The sequence below is a fragment of the Epinephelus moara genome, chromosome 22 (genome assembly GCF_006386435.1).
Source record: "Epinephelus moara isolate mb chromosome 22, YSFRI_EMoa_1.0, whole genome shotgun sequence".
NCBI lineage: Eukaryota > Metazoa > Chordata > Actinopteri > Perciformes > Serranidae > Epinephelus > Epinephelus moara.
This window is the reverse complement of record NC_065527.1, coordinates 36,543,020-36,556,398: the sequence shown is the minus strand read 5'-3', so window position 1 is coordinate 36,556,398 and position 13,379 is coordinate 36,543,020. Positions and strand designations below refer to the sequence as shown.

Genomic DNA, 13,379 nt, shown 5'->3' with positions numbered 1-13,379 from the left:
TTTTTTTGGGGAGTTTTTCCTTATCCGCTGCGAGGGTCATAAGGACAGAGGGATGTCGTATGCTGTAAAGCCCTGTGAGGCAAATTGTGATTTGTGATATTGGGCTTTATAAATAAAATTGATTGATTGATTGATATGTTCCCAAGTCCTGCAGTGGGGGCATTCTTCCAACCTTAATCATCCAGGGGTTGCCTGCACTGTCAGCCTCCTACTGCAGTGTCTCCTGACATACTCTGAAGGAAGATATCCAGGAGTTCAACGCTGCTTACCCCACCTATACCCAAAACAAGATCTCCCGCCAGCAGCCTCCCAGTTTGTTACACCTCTGCCCAGCGACCCTGGTCACACATCTCCATAGATTTTGTCACTGGACTGCCTCTCTCTGAAGGTAACACAGTTACACTCACCACTGTGGATCAGTTTTCTAAAATGGTTCATTTTGTCCCTCTGCTTAACCTCCCCTCTGCCAAGGAAATGGCAGAGGGAGTTGTGTTTTCTCATGTTTTTCGTCTGCATCTTATCTTCCTATCTTGCACCTATTTTCTGGATTCCACCCCCAGTGGCCAGACAGAATGTTACAACTAGGAGCTTGAGACAGGACGCTGCTGTGCAGTGTTTCAGAATCCATGCTTTTGGAGCAAGCGCTTGATTTGGATTGAGTATGCTCATTACTCTCTCTCTGTCTCAGCTACAGGTCTCTCCCCCTTCCAGTGTGTGTATGGTATAAGCCACCTCTGTTTCCTGAGCTTGAGGAGAAGGTTGTGGTACCATCTGCTCAGGCGTTGGTGCGCCGCTGTCACCTCACCTGGAGAAGGGCCTGAGCGGCACTCCTACACACCTCCTGCCGCTATAAACAGTTAGATGACAAATGCCATTCTCAATCTGCTTGCTACAGGGTTGGCCAGAGAGTCTGGCTTTCCACCAGAGACCTTCCCCTACGCCTGGAGTCACACAAGATGGCACCAAGATTTGCTGGCCCAAGCTCCTAAAGACTTTGAGGGTCCATCCGACCTTTCATGTTTTTAAGACTAAGCCCTTTGGAACCAGTTCACTGGTTCCCTCCTCCAGAACCCCTTCAACCCCATGGGTTATTGATGAGGGGCCCTGCATACACTGTCAGGTGCCTGTTGGTGTTGAAGGAAGACTCTATGACTCAAGGTCAGTCTTACAGCCTTGTGGGTTTATTGAAGACACAGCTTACAACTTCACATACCGCAACAATAACACAGCACTGCAAAACAGTTCACCAAACATTCCTATACTCCTCTTAACTTTCCATGTGTGTGTATGTGTGTGGGTGTTATTTCCTGCCATTTCCAGAGCACACACTGGGCTTTAAATACACAAGGGTTGATTACTAACTACACATAGGTGAGTGGAACAAGACACAGGTGAAACACATGAGGTAATTAACAAAGGTGGGAAAACTCAGGAAGTAAAAGAAACACTAAATACAATGAGAACACATTTCAAAATAAAACAGGAAGTGGACATAAACAAACAAGCATAAACTTGACCTTAACCTGACTGCACTTGTACGGTGCTCTTCTACTTTTTCAACCACTCAAAGCACTTTAACACTACATGTCACATTCACCTAACTTGTGGCTGAGGCTACCATACAAGGTGCCAGATGCTACTCTGTAACTATTCACATGCACTCGCACACCTATGGAACAACCACTGGGATAAATTTGGGTTTTAGTATCTTGCCCAACAATACTTTGACATGCAGGCTGGAGGAGCCGGGGATCAAACCACCTATCTTCGGATTATTGGACGTACCTCTGAGCCACAGCCGCGACAGCCAAACATTGTTGGATGGTGCCTGTGATCTTCTATTACTAACAACTGCTTCCCTGTTGTTCAGGCATGAAAATGGGTCAGGGGTGAAAAAGGTGAGAAGGATACGAGACCTGGCCCCTGCTAGGTCCCCAGACTAACGTCCAAGAACACAAAATTGAAACCCCAAAATATCTCCAACATGCTCATCCGTAGTGATCCAAGTGTCCTGAAGCTCCAACATAAAAAGTTGCTTCGAAAAACGTCATTTGAACTCTGTTTTTAGCCTCACTGTTGCCTGTAGCTCTGACTGCTTCTCTGTGCTCCACGCTCACATGTGCGCGCTCAGGGTGATCGGTGATGCACGGTCTCTGAAGAGCAGCAGTCTTGTCAGTACTGATGTCCAGATTCTCAAGTGCAGGCATCGCCAATTCCCAGTCTGAGCAGCAAAGACTTTCCTCATCTGTTGGCATTGCTTTGCATTTGAAACAACTACACCACCAGGTTTCCAGTGCTCGACTCCGGTATTCTGCGGCTGGCTGAGGCTCATGAGCTGCATCGGCTGCTTCGTCCAGTAGCCTGAGTTCCGCGTCCGTATACTCGGGTTCAAACAAATACGGCTCAACAAAGAAATGCTGTTCCTCCTCAATTTCAAAGTCTTCAGACATGTTGGGCTGTCCTTTGCTAAAAGACCGTAGTGCAAATTATCTTTTAGCTACTGTGGTTACCGTTGTCTCCCCCTGCGGTGCACGTGTCATGCGATGTAGACATGGGTAAGCAAAGCTCATGCTTTCGCTTGTCTCACGTGAGCGCAGAGCACAGAGAAGCAGTCAGAGCTACAGGCTACAGTGAGGCTAAAAACAGAGTTCAAAGGCTTCAGGACACTTGGATCACTACGGATGAGCATGTTGGAGATATTTTGTGGCTTCAGTTTTGTGTTCTTGGACGTTAGTCTGGGGCGCCGTCAGCCATTAGGTGTGCTAGCTGCTCCTCCCGACACGCATTACAGTACTGACAGCTAGCAACTAGCTTGACATTCACTAGTCTCACCGGGCCAGCCCCAGCGGCCCACTTGGTGACCGCCCATCGAGATTCGTCCCGAACGTCCCGATGGCCAATCCGCCATTGGACGAGACTGACAACTTCCCTCATGAAATGCCCGCGCGCGATTCACGTAGGTCACCTATTTTGTATTCAGAACGGCCAATTTCGCTGAAAGGTGAGCAATTTTCATGCCTGGTTGTTGTTTTGCATATGGCAGTTAATAAATAATTTGAATTACTATAATACAATGCATTAACATGCCAATTCCTTGTGTATTCTGGTAACAATGCCATTCAATAAAAAGTAGACTGCTTAAAAAGACAATGCCTCAACAGTGTAACAGCAGTGCTGGTGTACTGACCCCAGACCAGGCTTTAACGTATGAGAAGGAGAGGATGAAGGCGATGATGGTGGCTGCTACCGTCATACTCATCACTGCAAGGTGGATCTGGAGGATCACAAACAATGAAACATGATACTGCACAAACAGAACACATACAGAGATCAAGAGACATGCACGATTAACTGCACCTGAGGAAAGGCTTGGACCAAGCTCTCTGATTAGTGTTACTACAGTGACCCATTTAGCAGAAACACTCTAATACTCTCAGACCTAACAAGTCTATTAGACAGAACACACCCCGAACCTTTCTGATATCTTCACATTTGACTTTTGATGGCAAATGTATGTATGCCCTTTAAATGTGACTATATGTTGCATGTATTTATTTCCTTTTTTGGTAGTTTGCAACCATACTGAAAGCCAGGATGGATGCACAGATGCTGACATAAATCAAATGTGAGGTATATATATGCAAAAAGTTAGTCTATGGTACACTGGTGTATCTATGAAGTCTCACCAGAAACCAGACATCTTTGCCACACAGCTTCTGTCTTTTGGTCACTTCTTTCAGATATCGGGCCACCATCATTCCCAGTGATCCAGTGGTCATCCAAGCAATCAGCATCAGTGCTCCTGAAAACACAATTTAATGTTGGAATACTGCCGACTTCCCAACACACACCAAACCCTCTTATGATGCATCACCCATTTCTTCTCATTGTCCCAACACAAAACTTATCTCTTTGAGCTGACTCTGGATAACTGACAACATTTGAGACCAGTAATTAAATATCCTATTGGAAACTAGTGCAGTCAATAGAACCAGAGGGATGTGATGGTAAAAGTACCTTTACATTGTGGTTAAGCTTGCCAAACTGTACTGTCCACTGCGCAAAAAAAAAAAAAAAAAAAAAAAAAAAAAAAGACCAAGAAAAAAAATGTTATGTTACCTGTATACTGATTATGGGACAATGGGCCCCTGGGCACATACATGTAAGCCCCATAAGCCTTATACAAAATTCCCTATTTGATTTCTGAAACAATTATGATACCCCCTAATACTAGCATAGCATACGGTATGGGAAATCTACCCCCTCATACTAGCATGGCATACAGTATGGGAAATCACCAAAGGAAACCTCGCAGGTTATGTGCAATATTCTTCTTGAACCAGAGTTACTTTGCTGTCAGACTACTCACTTTAATGTAAGTTTACTGGAGCCTAAGTCTGCATTGTGCCTACATTAAAAAAATGAACAAAAATGATCAAAACAGATATTTAATTAGATTCAGTATAAGCAGAACTCCATTTTAAGCATCAGGAGCAAAAGATAAGTGATGTGACATTGCTAAATTTGCCTGAGCCCTGTGACCTTCCAATGGGAAATGCTCACAACAGTCACTTCAAACAGTGTCTCTAGCTTTGGGGCCCCTTGAACCCTTAGTAGTAATCTATTCATGGTTTCTTGAAGACCTCTCACCTCTAACAGCTAAGTGTTTTAAGATGTTGTAAGTAACCAAGTTGATGCTGCTGATGATGAGTCTGAGTGGCGCTCCTTCCTCGTGTATCATTGGGGAGTCCATAGATGCATGGGATGAACTCCCCAAGAGCAATCATGAGCAGCATGTGACATCAACAACTCTATAAGAGTTCACACCCACACAGGGTTTAAACCCTGTGACTCTGCACCAGTCCATTAGATCTGAAGAAGTCTCTTGGATAAGACAAACATCTTCAATGAACTCAAGCAAGTCCAGTTGCCTACAATATAGCACTTGGCATTAGAGGGTGACATGGGAGTGGATTTTCAGTCCTGTCCCATCCCACTCCCACAAAAATAATCCCATCCCATCCCAATCCCACAAGAATGACTCCTGTCCCATCCCGCTCCCGTGTTGTGTTTCAGTTACAGTAAAAAATTTTTAAAAAAAATACAGTACATGGATCACACAATGTCTACCTTAGTTGAATATAAACCCAAATATGACATCTAATGTTGTGTTTTGATTTTCACATTGGCTAGTCATCCTGTTTAATTTGTCTTCTGATTACATCGGAACCGTTGAAACAAGTTGTAGGAAGCCTCTGCAAGTAATTGGTTGCTGGCGGACACTCTGTGCTGCAATAAAATGGTTAATCAGCAGTGCCGTGCACTGTAGAGCCGATGCGCTGCTGGTTCTGCCGGCCTGAATAGAATATAATGTCTATAGCCTTACTGTTGTGTACAGCCTTTATAGACTGAGCTGAGTAGTGATGCGCGGGTCGACCCGTAACCCGCGGGACCCGCAAATGGACCTGCGGGTCGGGCAGCAGTGATCGTCTGTTAAATCGGTCTGTAAATGATATTTTGACATTATTGGCTATTACTGTCATGGCATCCGAAGGTACTGATGCGTTGAGCAGGTGACAGTCCGCGGTCGTTTTCAAAACACACTTGTGTCACGCACTCCAAAAGAAACTTGTTGAAACTTTAAACAATAATTTATTGTACAAAACGGGGGAAACAAACGTTGACAAAAACGGTTCCATAATTCATATTAAATTCAAAAGATAACGAAAAAACAGCTACAAGTTAGAGGGAATAGTGATAAAGTGGTAAAACTTGGCATTGATCCACAGCCTCAGACAGATGCGCTCAAGCGTGCCGTGCGCACAAGCTCAGTTGGTAGGCTATATTTTCACATTTTTAACAATGCAATTTAAAAGTTTTGATTTTTATTGATAACCTACATTTACCAACAACAAAAAGACATTTAGCACCAACAAAATATGTAAAAAAAATAAAAAATAAAAAAAATAAAAAATAATAAGTAAATAAAAAAACGAATATCGAATACCAGATTTTCATAACGAATACCTACCCATAGAAACGAATATTCGAATATCTGAATATTTGGGTACAGCCCTAGTAAATTGAGTGTTTTTTTGTTGCTCAAGAAGTCAGGATTATTCCAAATGGGGGTGAAATTGGATAGTGAGAGAGAAGAGTTGGTGATTTTGTGAAATTTCCACCAGGTTGTCAGAGCCGACGCTATTGTTATTGCATTGAAACATGAATGGCGTTTGATCGATTGACTGAGAAATCTGAAATCTGGATGTCTTTACAGAGTGTTTGTTCTATGTCTAGCCAGGTGTGGTCTGAGTGATTGGAGTGTGTCCACTTGTATATATACTGCAGTTGATTTGCCAGGAGTAATGGTAAAAATGTGGTGCATCTAAGCCGCCTTGTGATTTGGGTTTTTGAAGTGTGGTCAGTTTGATCCTTGGTGTTTTATTTTTCCAGTAGAATTTAGTGATTATTGAATCTAGAGAGTTAAACCAGTTGAGAGTAGGATGAGTTGGAATCATTGAAAAGAGATCATTTATTTTAGGAAGTATTGTCACTTTAATAATTGCTATTCTGCCCAAAATGGATAGGGGTAAATTCATCCAACGGTGGAGATCATCATCTGTTGTTTTTAGTAGTGGAGTGAAATTGAGTCCAATCAGCTCTGACAGCCTGGGGAAACATTGATGCCTAAATATGTAATGTGATCCGTGCATAGAGGAATGGGTGATATATGGGCTGCTGCATCCCATCTGGTGTTGTGCAATGGGAGGACGGAGGATTTATTCCAGTTTATAGAGTAGTCGGAGATCTTGGAGAATGATTCGATGAGTTTAATTGCTTCTTGCAGAGATGGTTGAGGGTTTTGAAGAAAGAGTAAAATGTCATCTGCATACAAACTAATCTTATGCTGTGTTTGGGGTGTTTGAATTCCTCGGATATGGACATTCTGATGGATGGCTGCTGCAAAGGGTTCAATGAAAATGGTAAATAAAGAGGGAGAGAGTGGGCATCCCTGTCTAGTCCCCCTGTGCAGTCTGAAGCTTTGTGATGTTAGTGCATTAGTGGTGACGGTGGCTGAAGGTGCAGTGTACAGAATCTTGATCCAGTTAATAAATGATTCCCCAAAGCCAAATATTTGTACGGTGGTGAAGAGAGTTTTCCAATTAACCCTTTCAAAAGCTTTTTCTGCGTCTAAAGTGGCGATTATGGTATCTTCCTGTTGTAATGATGAATAATGGATTAAATCTAACAGTCTACGTGTATTATTGGATGCCTGTCTGCCTTTGATGAAACCGGTCTGATCTGGGTGAATTATGTAAGGAGTGACTTTTTCTATCCTGTGAGCGAGAGCTTTACTGATGATTTTTATGTCTACATTGATTAAGGAGATGGGTCGGTAATTTGACGGCAGGGTATGATCTTTATTAGGTTTTGGGAGGAGTGAGATTATGGCTGTGTTCATGTGTACTGGAAATCTTGAATTTTGTTTTATTTCAATTATTGCTTTGATGAAGAGTGGGGCTAAAATGGACCAAAAGTGTTTATAGAACTCAGTAGGGAAGCCATTGGGGCCTGGTGCTTTGTTGTTTGGCATTGATTGTTGATTGAGGGCAATGGAGAGTTCTTTTTCTGTAATTGGTGAGTCTAATGTATTGACTTGTTCTGTATTAAGATTTGGAAGTTTAATATTCCTAAAAAAATGAATTGATGTCCTCCTGTTTTGGGTCCTTTTCAGATGAGTATAGTTTAGCATAAAAATTTCTAAATATTTTATTTATTTCCTGTGGTGAGTTGGTAGCCTTCCCTGCTGAGTCCTTGATGGTGGAAATTGTTGCTTTTTCTTTGTTTCATTTAATTTGATTTGCTAAATATTTACCAGATTTGTTATGATGAAAATTTTCTTGTCTAAGTCTATGAATTAGAAATTGAGTTATTTTTTTTATAATGTCATTTAGTTGTAATTGATATTTTCTTAATTTATTTTGAGTTACTTCTGTTGAGTTATTTGCATTCAGTGTTTCTAGTTGTTTGATTTTTTCTTCTAGTCTGACTTCTTGTTCCTTTTCTTTCTTCTTTTTATGGACGAAGAATGAAATGATTTTGCCTCTTAAAACTGCCTTACCTGTTTCCCAAAGAAGTGTAGGTGATGACTTTGGGGAATCACTTATTTCTAGGAAGGATGCCCACTCTCTTTTAAGATAGCTGTCAAACTCTGGTTCTATGTAGAGATATGTTAAAGCGCCATCTAGGGATGTGTTTATGTTGATTGTTTGGGTTCCATATGATTGTAACTGCAGCATGATCACTGATAATGATGGGGTGAATTTTTGAATCGGAGATGTCTGATATAAGTGAGTTACTAGTCAGAAAAAAGTCAATGCGAGAGAAGGAATGATGGACCAGTGAGTAAAAAGTGTATTCTCTGGTAGTTGGGTGTTGTAGCCGCCAACTATCGCCAAGACCAAAATCACTCATGAACTGTTTTATTGTTTCGGTGGATTGCCAGTTGCGTTTATTGCTTGTATTGTTAGATCTGTCAAGTAATGAGTTGATAATTGTATTAAAATCACCTCCTATCATGACTGGGCAGTTGGAAATGTTTGAGATGGAAAAAAAGAAGATGTGAAAAAAGGATGAATCATCAGTGTTTGGGCCGTAAATATTACCAGTTGTTACCGGGTTATTGTTGATTGATATGTTAATGATGATAAAACGTCCTTCAGGGTCTGTGATGGTTTTATTATGGACAAATGAGATTTTTTTGTTTATCAAGATACACACACCTCTTTGTTTTGAATTCTAATGAGTAGAGAATGAGTGGATGAATTCTGATGTTTTTAATTTATTATGATCTGTATGTGAGAGGTGGGTTTCTTGCAACAAACAAATATCTGCATCTAAGTTGTCCAGGTGATTGAGTACTTTGATTGTTTTTGTCTGAGAGCCAACACCCCGGATGTTCCAAGTTACAAATTTGAGGGATGGTATGTTGAACAGGTTGTTATGTAGAGCTCAGTGCTGGTGTAGGTGTGTCTGTCTGTCTGTGTGAAGAATGTTGAGATGTTTAGAATAGTCCTTATCTTTAAATAGTTGTCCGTCAATGACGGGGAAAGAGCTGCTGGCGTTTGTGGTTGATTTCTGGTGGATACTGGTCGTTGAGTTCATTGTCTGTTCCTTTTAACTGTTTGCCTTGTCGTTGTACCAGTTCTTTCTGTTTGAAGTGCTCGAATTTGACGATGATGGGCCGTGGTCGGGTAGTGTTGGTGTGTTTCTGTCCCAAACGGTGAACGTGGTGAAATGGGATGTTGTTGACGGTTTCAGTGTCGAGTTTGAGCTGTTTGACCATGAAATCCTTGACTGCTGCTTCGGGTTGGTCTGTGGGTGGTTCGGAAATGCCGGTGAAGATCAGATTGTCTCTCATGCTGCGTGACTGTAAATCCAGGATGGTTTCTTTCATGATCTTGTTTTCGGTAGTGACAGAAGCAAGTTGAGTGGTGACAGAGGAGAGCTGGGTGGACATGGTTGAAACGGAGTGTTGGAGTGATTTGTTTTCCTTAGCAAGTGTGTCTATTTGTTGTTGGCTGTATTCCAGGCTGTGGCGGAGTTGTTTAAATTCTCTATGTAATACTTCGATAATGCCACTCTGGCGTCCAGTCCGGTAAGTTTATTGTCTATGGATATGAACATGTCGTTTACCTCGGAGCAGCAGGGTAGTTTCGGTGATGTTGATGGTGAAGTAGAAGCAGATGAGGCAGGTGAGTCCTGTGTGCGCGTTTTTTTGGATTTTTGTGAGCGTCCCATGATGCAGAGTCTATTGTAACATTCGTTGATGTAATCCTCCAGATGATCCAGGTCAGTAATGTAATCCGGTTTAGGTAGTAGGAAAAAAATAGAAAAATTAAAGCGGAAAAAAGAGGGGAAAAGTTGTAAAAGTAAAAAGTTTGGTTTGGTTGTCTAGCAGCAGGCTGCCATGTTGAATCGCGCACAATCTCACGAGCGGTCACAGAGGCATGCTCCCCTCACAGAGGCACGCTCCCCCCACAGAGGCATGCTCCCCTGTATAAGATGATTTTGATTTTTAAAAACTCATTTATTAACAACTATTTGCAGGGAAAACACTTTCAGCCAAAAACATAAAACAAATCAAACAAATGTATATATTATGTTTAAATTAGGCACTTGTTATATATTATTTTCTCCCCGTCCATTACACAGCACAAAATGTTTTCATAGCACCACATGTTTTCAAAATGTACAAGGCTCCCTGTGTCCCTGTGGAAGCAGAACTCTAAGCTGAGCCGGGCTTTAACACCCATCTTCCACACAGTCACAGCATCTTGTGTGGAGCCTGTCTGAATTTTGTCTCTGCTATCTAAGAGATAATTTATCAATTGGCACTTTTGTTTTTCTGTTTTATTTTGTTTCACACCGCAGATAAAAACAGGGCCAGAGAACGCAATGTTTAAAACGTTAAAAACACCCGTTAAAAAACTAAAAAACCTAGTGAGTCTGCTGCACTCCGTAAAAACATGGAAGACGTTTTCAGGTTGACCACAGAAAAGACACTTGTTTAAAACACTGTGATTAAAAGCGGATAAAAAACTGTCTGTGGCGAAGGCCCCATGGAGAATCCTGCACTGGAGATGGCCCGTCCGCTTCCTGATGGGGGTCTTATAGAGCGTTGTCCACTGGGGGCACTGTCCATCCAGTCTCTCTGTCCACACAGTGGGGTGTCTGTTGCACAGTTTTTTCCTGTGGATTATCTTTACAAAGTTCATATATAGTTTTTTTCTGTTCATGTTGTTCAGACTGACCTTGTCACTGGTACAGTTTGTTAGGAGGGGGCCACTCAGCTCGGTGAGGTCAGGGGTCAGGTGGATTTCAGGGAAGTCATCCATGGGGTCAGTTAAAAACAGAGCAGCATCCAGTCCCAGGCTGTTAACGCGTCTGAAAATACAGCTGGCCACGTCCCTCCACACTAAGTCTGGAGGTCCTGTTAAGTACCTCTGGACAAATTGTATTCTAAAGGTGGCTGTTCTGCTGGCCAGGTGGACAAGGCCCTGGCCCCCCTCCTCTCTGGATAAAAACAACTGTGGCACCCAATGCAGCTGGTCCCAGAAGAATTTTACCATCTTGACTTGTATTTGAGCCAACAGGCCTGGGGGTGGGTCCAAGCAGGCCAGTCGGTGCCACAGCAGTGAAGCGACAAGGTTATTTAAAATCAAGACTCTACCTCTCTAAGACATTTGGGGGTGGAGCCATTTGCATTTTAGTAGTTTTGAATCTATTTTTTCCGTTATGTCTTCCCAGTTTTTCTTTTCTGTTTTTTCATTGCCCACATAAATGCCGAGATATTTGAGACCATCTCTCTTCCACACTAAATTTTGAGGGAGAACTGGGAGGCCTTCACGCCACTTTCCAACAGCGAGGCCTTCACTTTTCCCCCAGTTCACCCTCGCTGCCGAGACTGCAGAGAACTTTTTTGTGAGGGTCTCTAGTGTGATCACATCTTTTTGATTTTTTACAAAAACAACAACATCATCAGCGTAGGCAGATAAAACTAAATTCTTTTTAAAACTGGGTAAAAACAGACCTTGAAGATTTTCTCTTAGTTTCTAGAGGAGGGGCTCCAGGGAGAGTGCATAGAGCATCCCCGACAGAGCACAGCCCTGTCGGACACCTCTATGCACCCAAAAAGGAGCACACAAGCTACCATTGACCTTCAGCACACTCTCAATGTCACTGTACAGCACCTTGATCTTGGCAATGAAACCAGCGCTGAACCCAAACTTCTCCATGGTTTCCCAGAGGAAGCTGTGTTCAACACGGTCAAATGCCTTTTCTTGATCTAATCCGACCAAGCCTGTACTTACACCCAATGAGCTGGAGACCTCCAAAACGTCCCGAATGAGGTAGACATTGTCTACCATGGACCTGCCAGGCATGCAGTACGTCTGGTCCGGGTGGATGACCTGCTCCATGGCTTCTCTCAGGCGGTTGGCGAGGGCTTTGGAGAGAATTTCATAGTCTGTGCAGAGGAGGGACACAGGGCGCCAGTTCTTGATCTCCTGTAGGTTTCCCTTCTTTGGGAGAAGGGTGATGATAGCTCTTCTGCAGGAGACTGGGAGGGAACCATGGGTCAGGCTCTCATTGAAAACCTGGAGCATATCGTGAGCAAAAATGTCCCAGAAGGCCTTGTAGAACTCTACAGTGAGGCTGTCAATGCCCTGGAGGGCAGCAAACAGTTCTGCCCTTGATAGGGGGCGCTCTAGCTGTGGTTTCATGTCCTGCTGAATCTGTGGCAGTTCACCACAGAACTCCTCAAACAACTGTTCATTGCCAATGTACTCACTTGTGTACAGTTGTGAGTAGAACTCCACAGCTCTGCTCCGGATCTGGCCTGGTTCTGTAAGCTCCTGCTCCGTGTCCGACAGCAGCAAGTGGATTTGTTTCCTCTGGCCGTGTTTCCTCTCCAAGCCGAAGAAGAAGCCAGAGGGAGCGTCCATCTCCGTGATGGTCTGGATACGGGACCGGACCAGCGCACCTTGTACCTTTTTGTCCAGCAGGTTGGCTAACGCCATCTTTTTGGTTTTGAGGATTTCAATATATCCTCGATTTCCTGTGGATTCACTCAAATGTTGCAGTTCCACAATATCAGTCTCCAGATCACTAATAGATCTGGTGATGTCTTGTGTGACACTGAGCGTGTGCTGCTGACATAACTGTCTGATTTGTATTTTTTCATGGTCCCACCACTGTCTCAAACTTGTAAACTCGCTCTTCCTCTCTCTTAAAACCAGACCATAAATAACTAAGAGCATCTTTAAAACTTCTATCAACAGCTAAAACCGAATTAAAATGCCAGTAGGCGTTTCTGTGTACAACATCTCTGATTAAAACACTACATAAAACCAAGGAGTGATCGGTAAAACCAACAGGTAAAATGCAACATGTTTTAACAACATTAAAATGTTGTTTAAAACAATAAAATCGGTCAAGGCGTGCCACAGAGATCCTGTTGTCTCTGCAGTGGGACCATGTGTACTGTCTGGAGCTTGTGTGCATCTTCCTCCATACATCCACCAGGCCATGGCAGTGGACCAGCTGCTGCAGAGCACGCTGGGAAGCTGGATGAGGCTCTGCATGATTGCGGTCTAAAAGCTCATTCACTGTACAATTAAAATCCCTGCCTAAAAAAACATAATCTGACGAATTAAAATCTTTTAAATGGAGTTAATTGTTTAACTTAGGTTCAGGAGCAGGACCACACCTCAACCACTCCTCTAATCACCTGACTAACGTATATATACCAGCACAGCTCTACCACAGGCCTCTCAGATCTCTCGAACATTGACGACCCTACGTATCTCAGCAAGTGT

General features: G+C 43.0%; 1 protein-coding gene across 1 annotated transcript in view; it reads right to left on the bottom strand.

Annotated features, from left to right (window-relative positions):
• Nucleotides 1-13,379, bottom strand: part of LOC126383469 (putative ferric-chelate reductase 1) — a 285,727-nt gene that overhangs the window by 41,696 nt on the left and 230,652 nt on the right. Inside the window, exons 10-11 of the mRNA XM_050033980.1 lie at nucleotides 3,687-3,802; nucleotides 3,188-3,274 (exon numbers count right to left, since the gene is read on the bottom strand). Coding sequence (XP_049889937.1) covers nucleotides 3,188-3,274; nucleotides 3,687-3,802 — 203 coding nt within the window. The remainder of the gene's footprint in view (nucleotides 1-3,187; nucleotides 3,275-3,686; nucleotides 3,803-13,379) is intronic.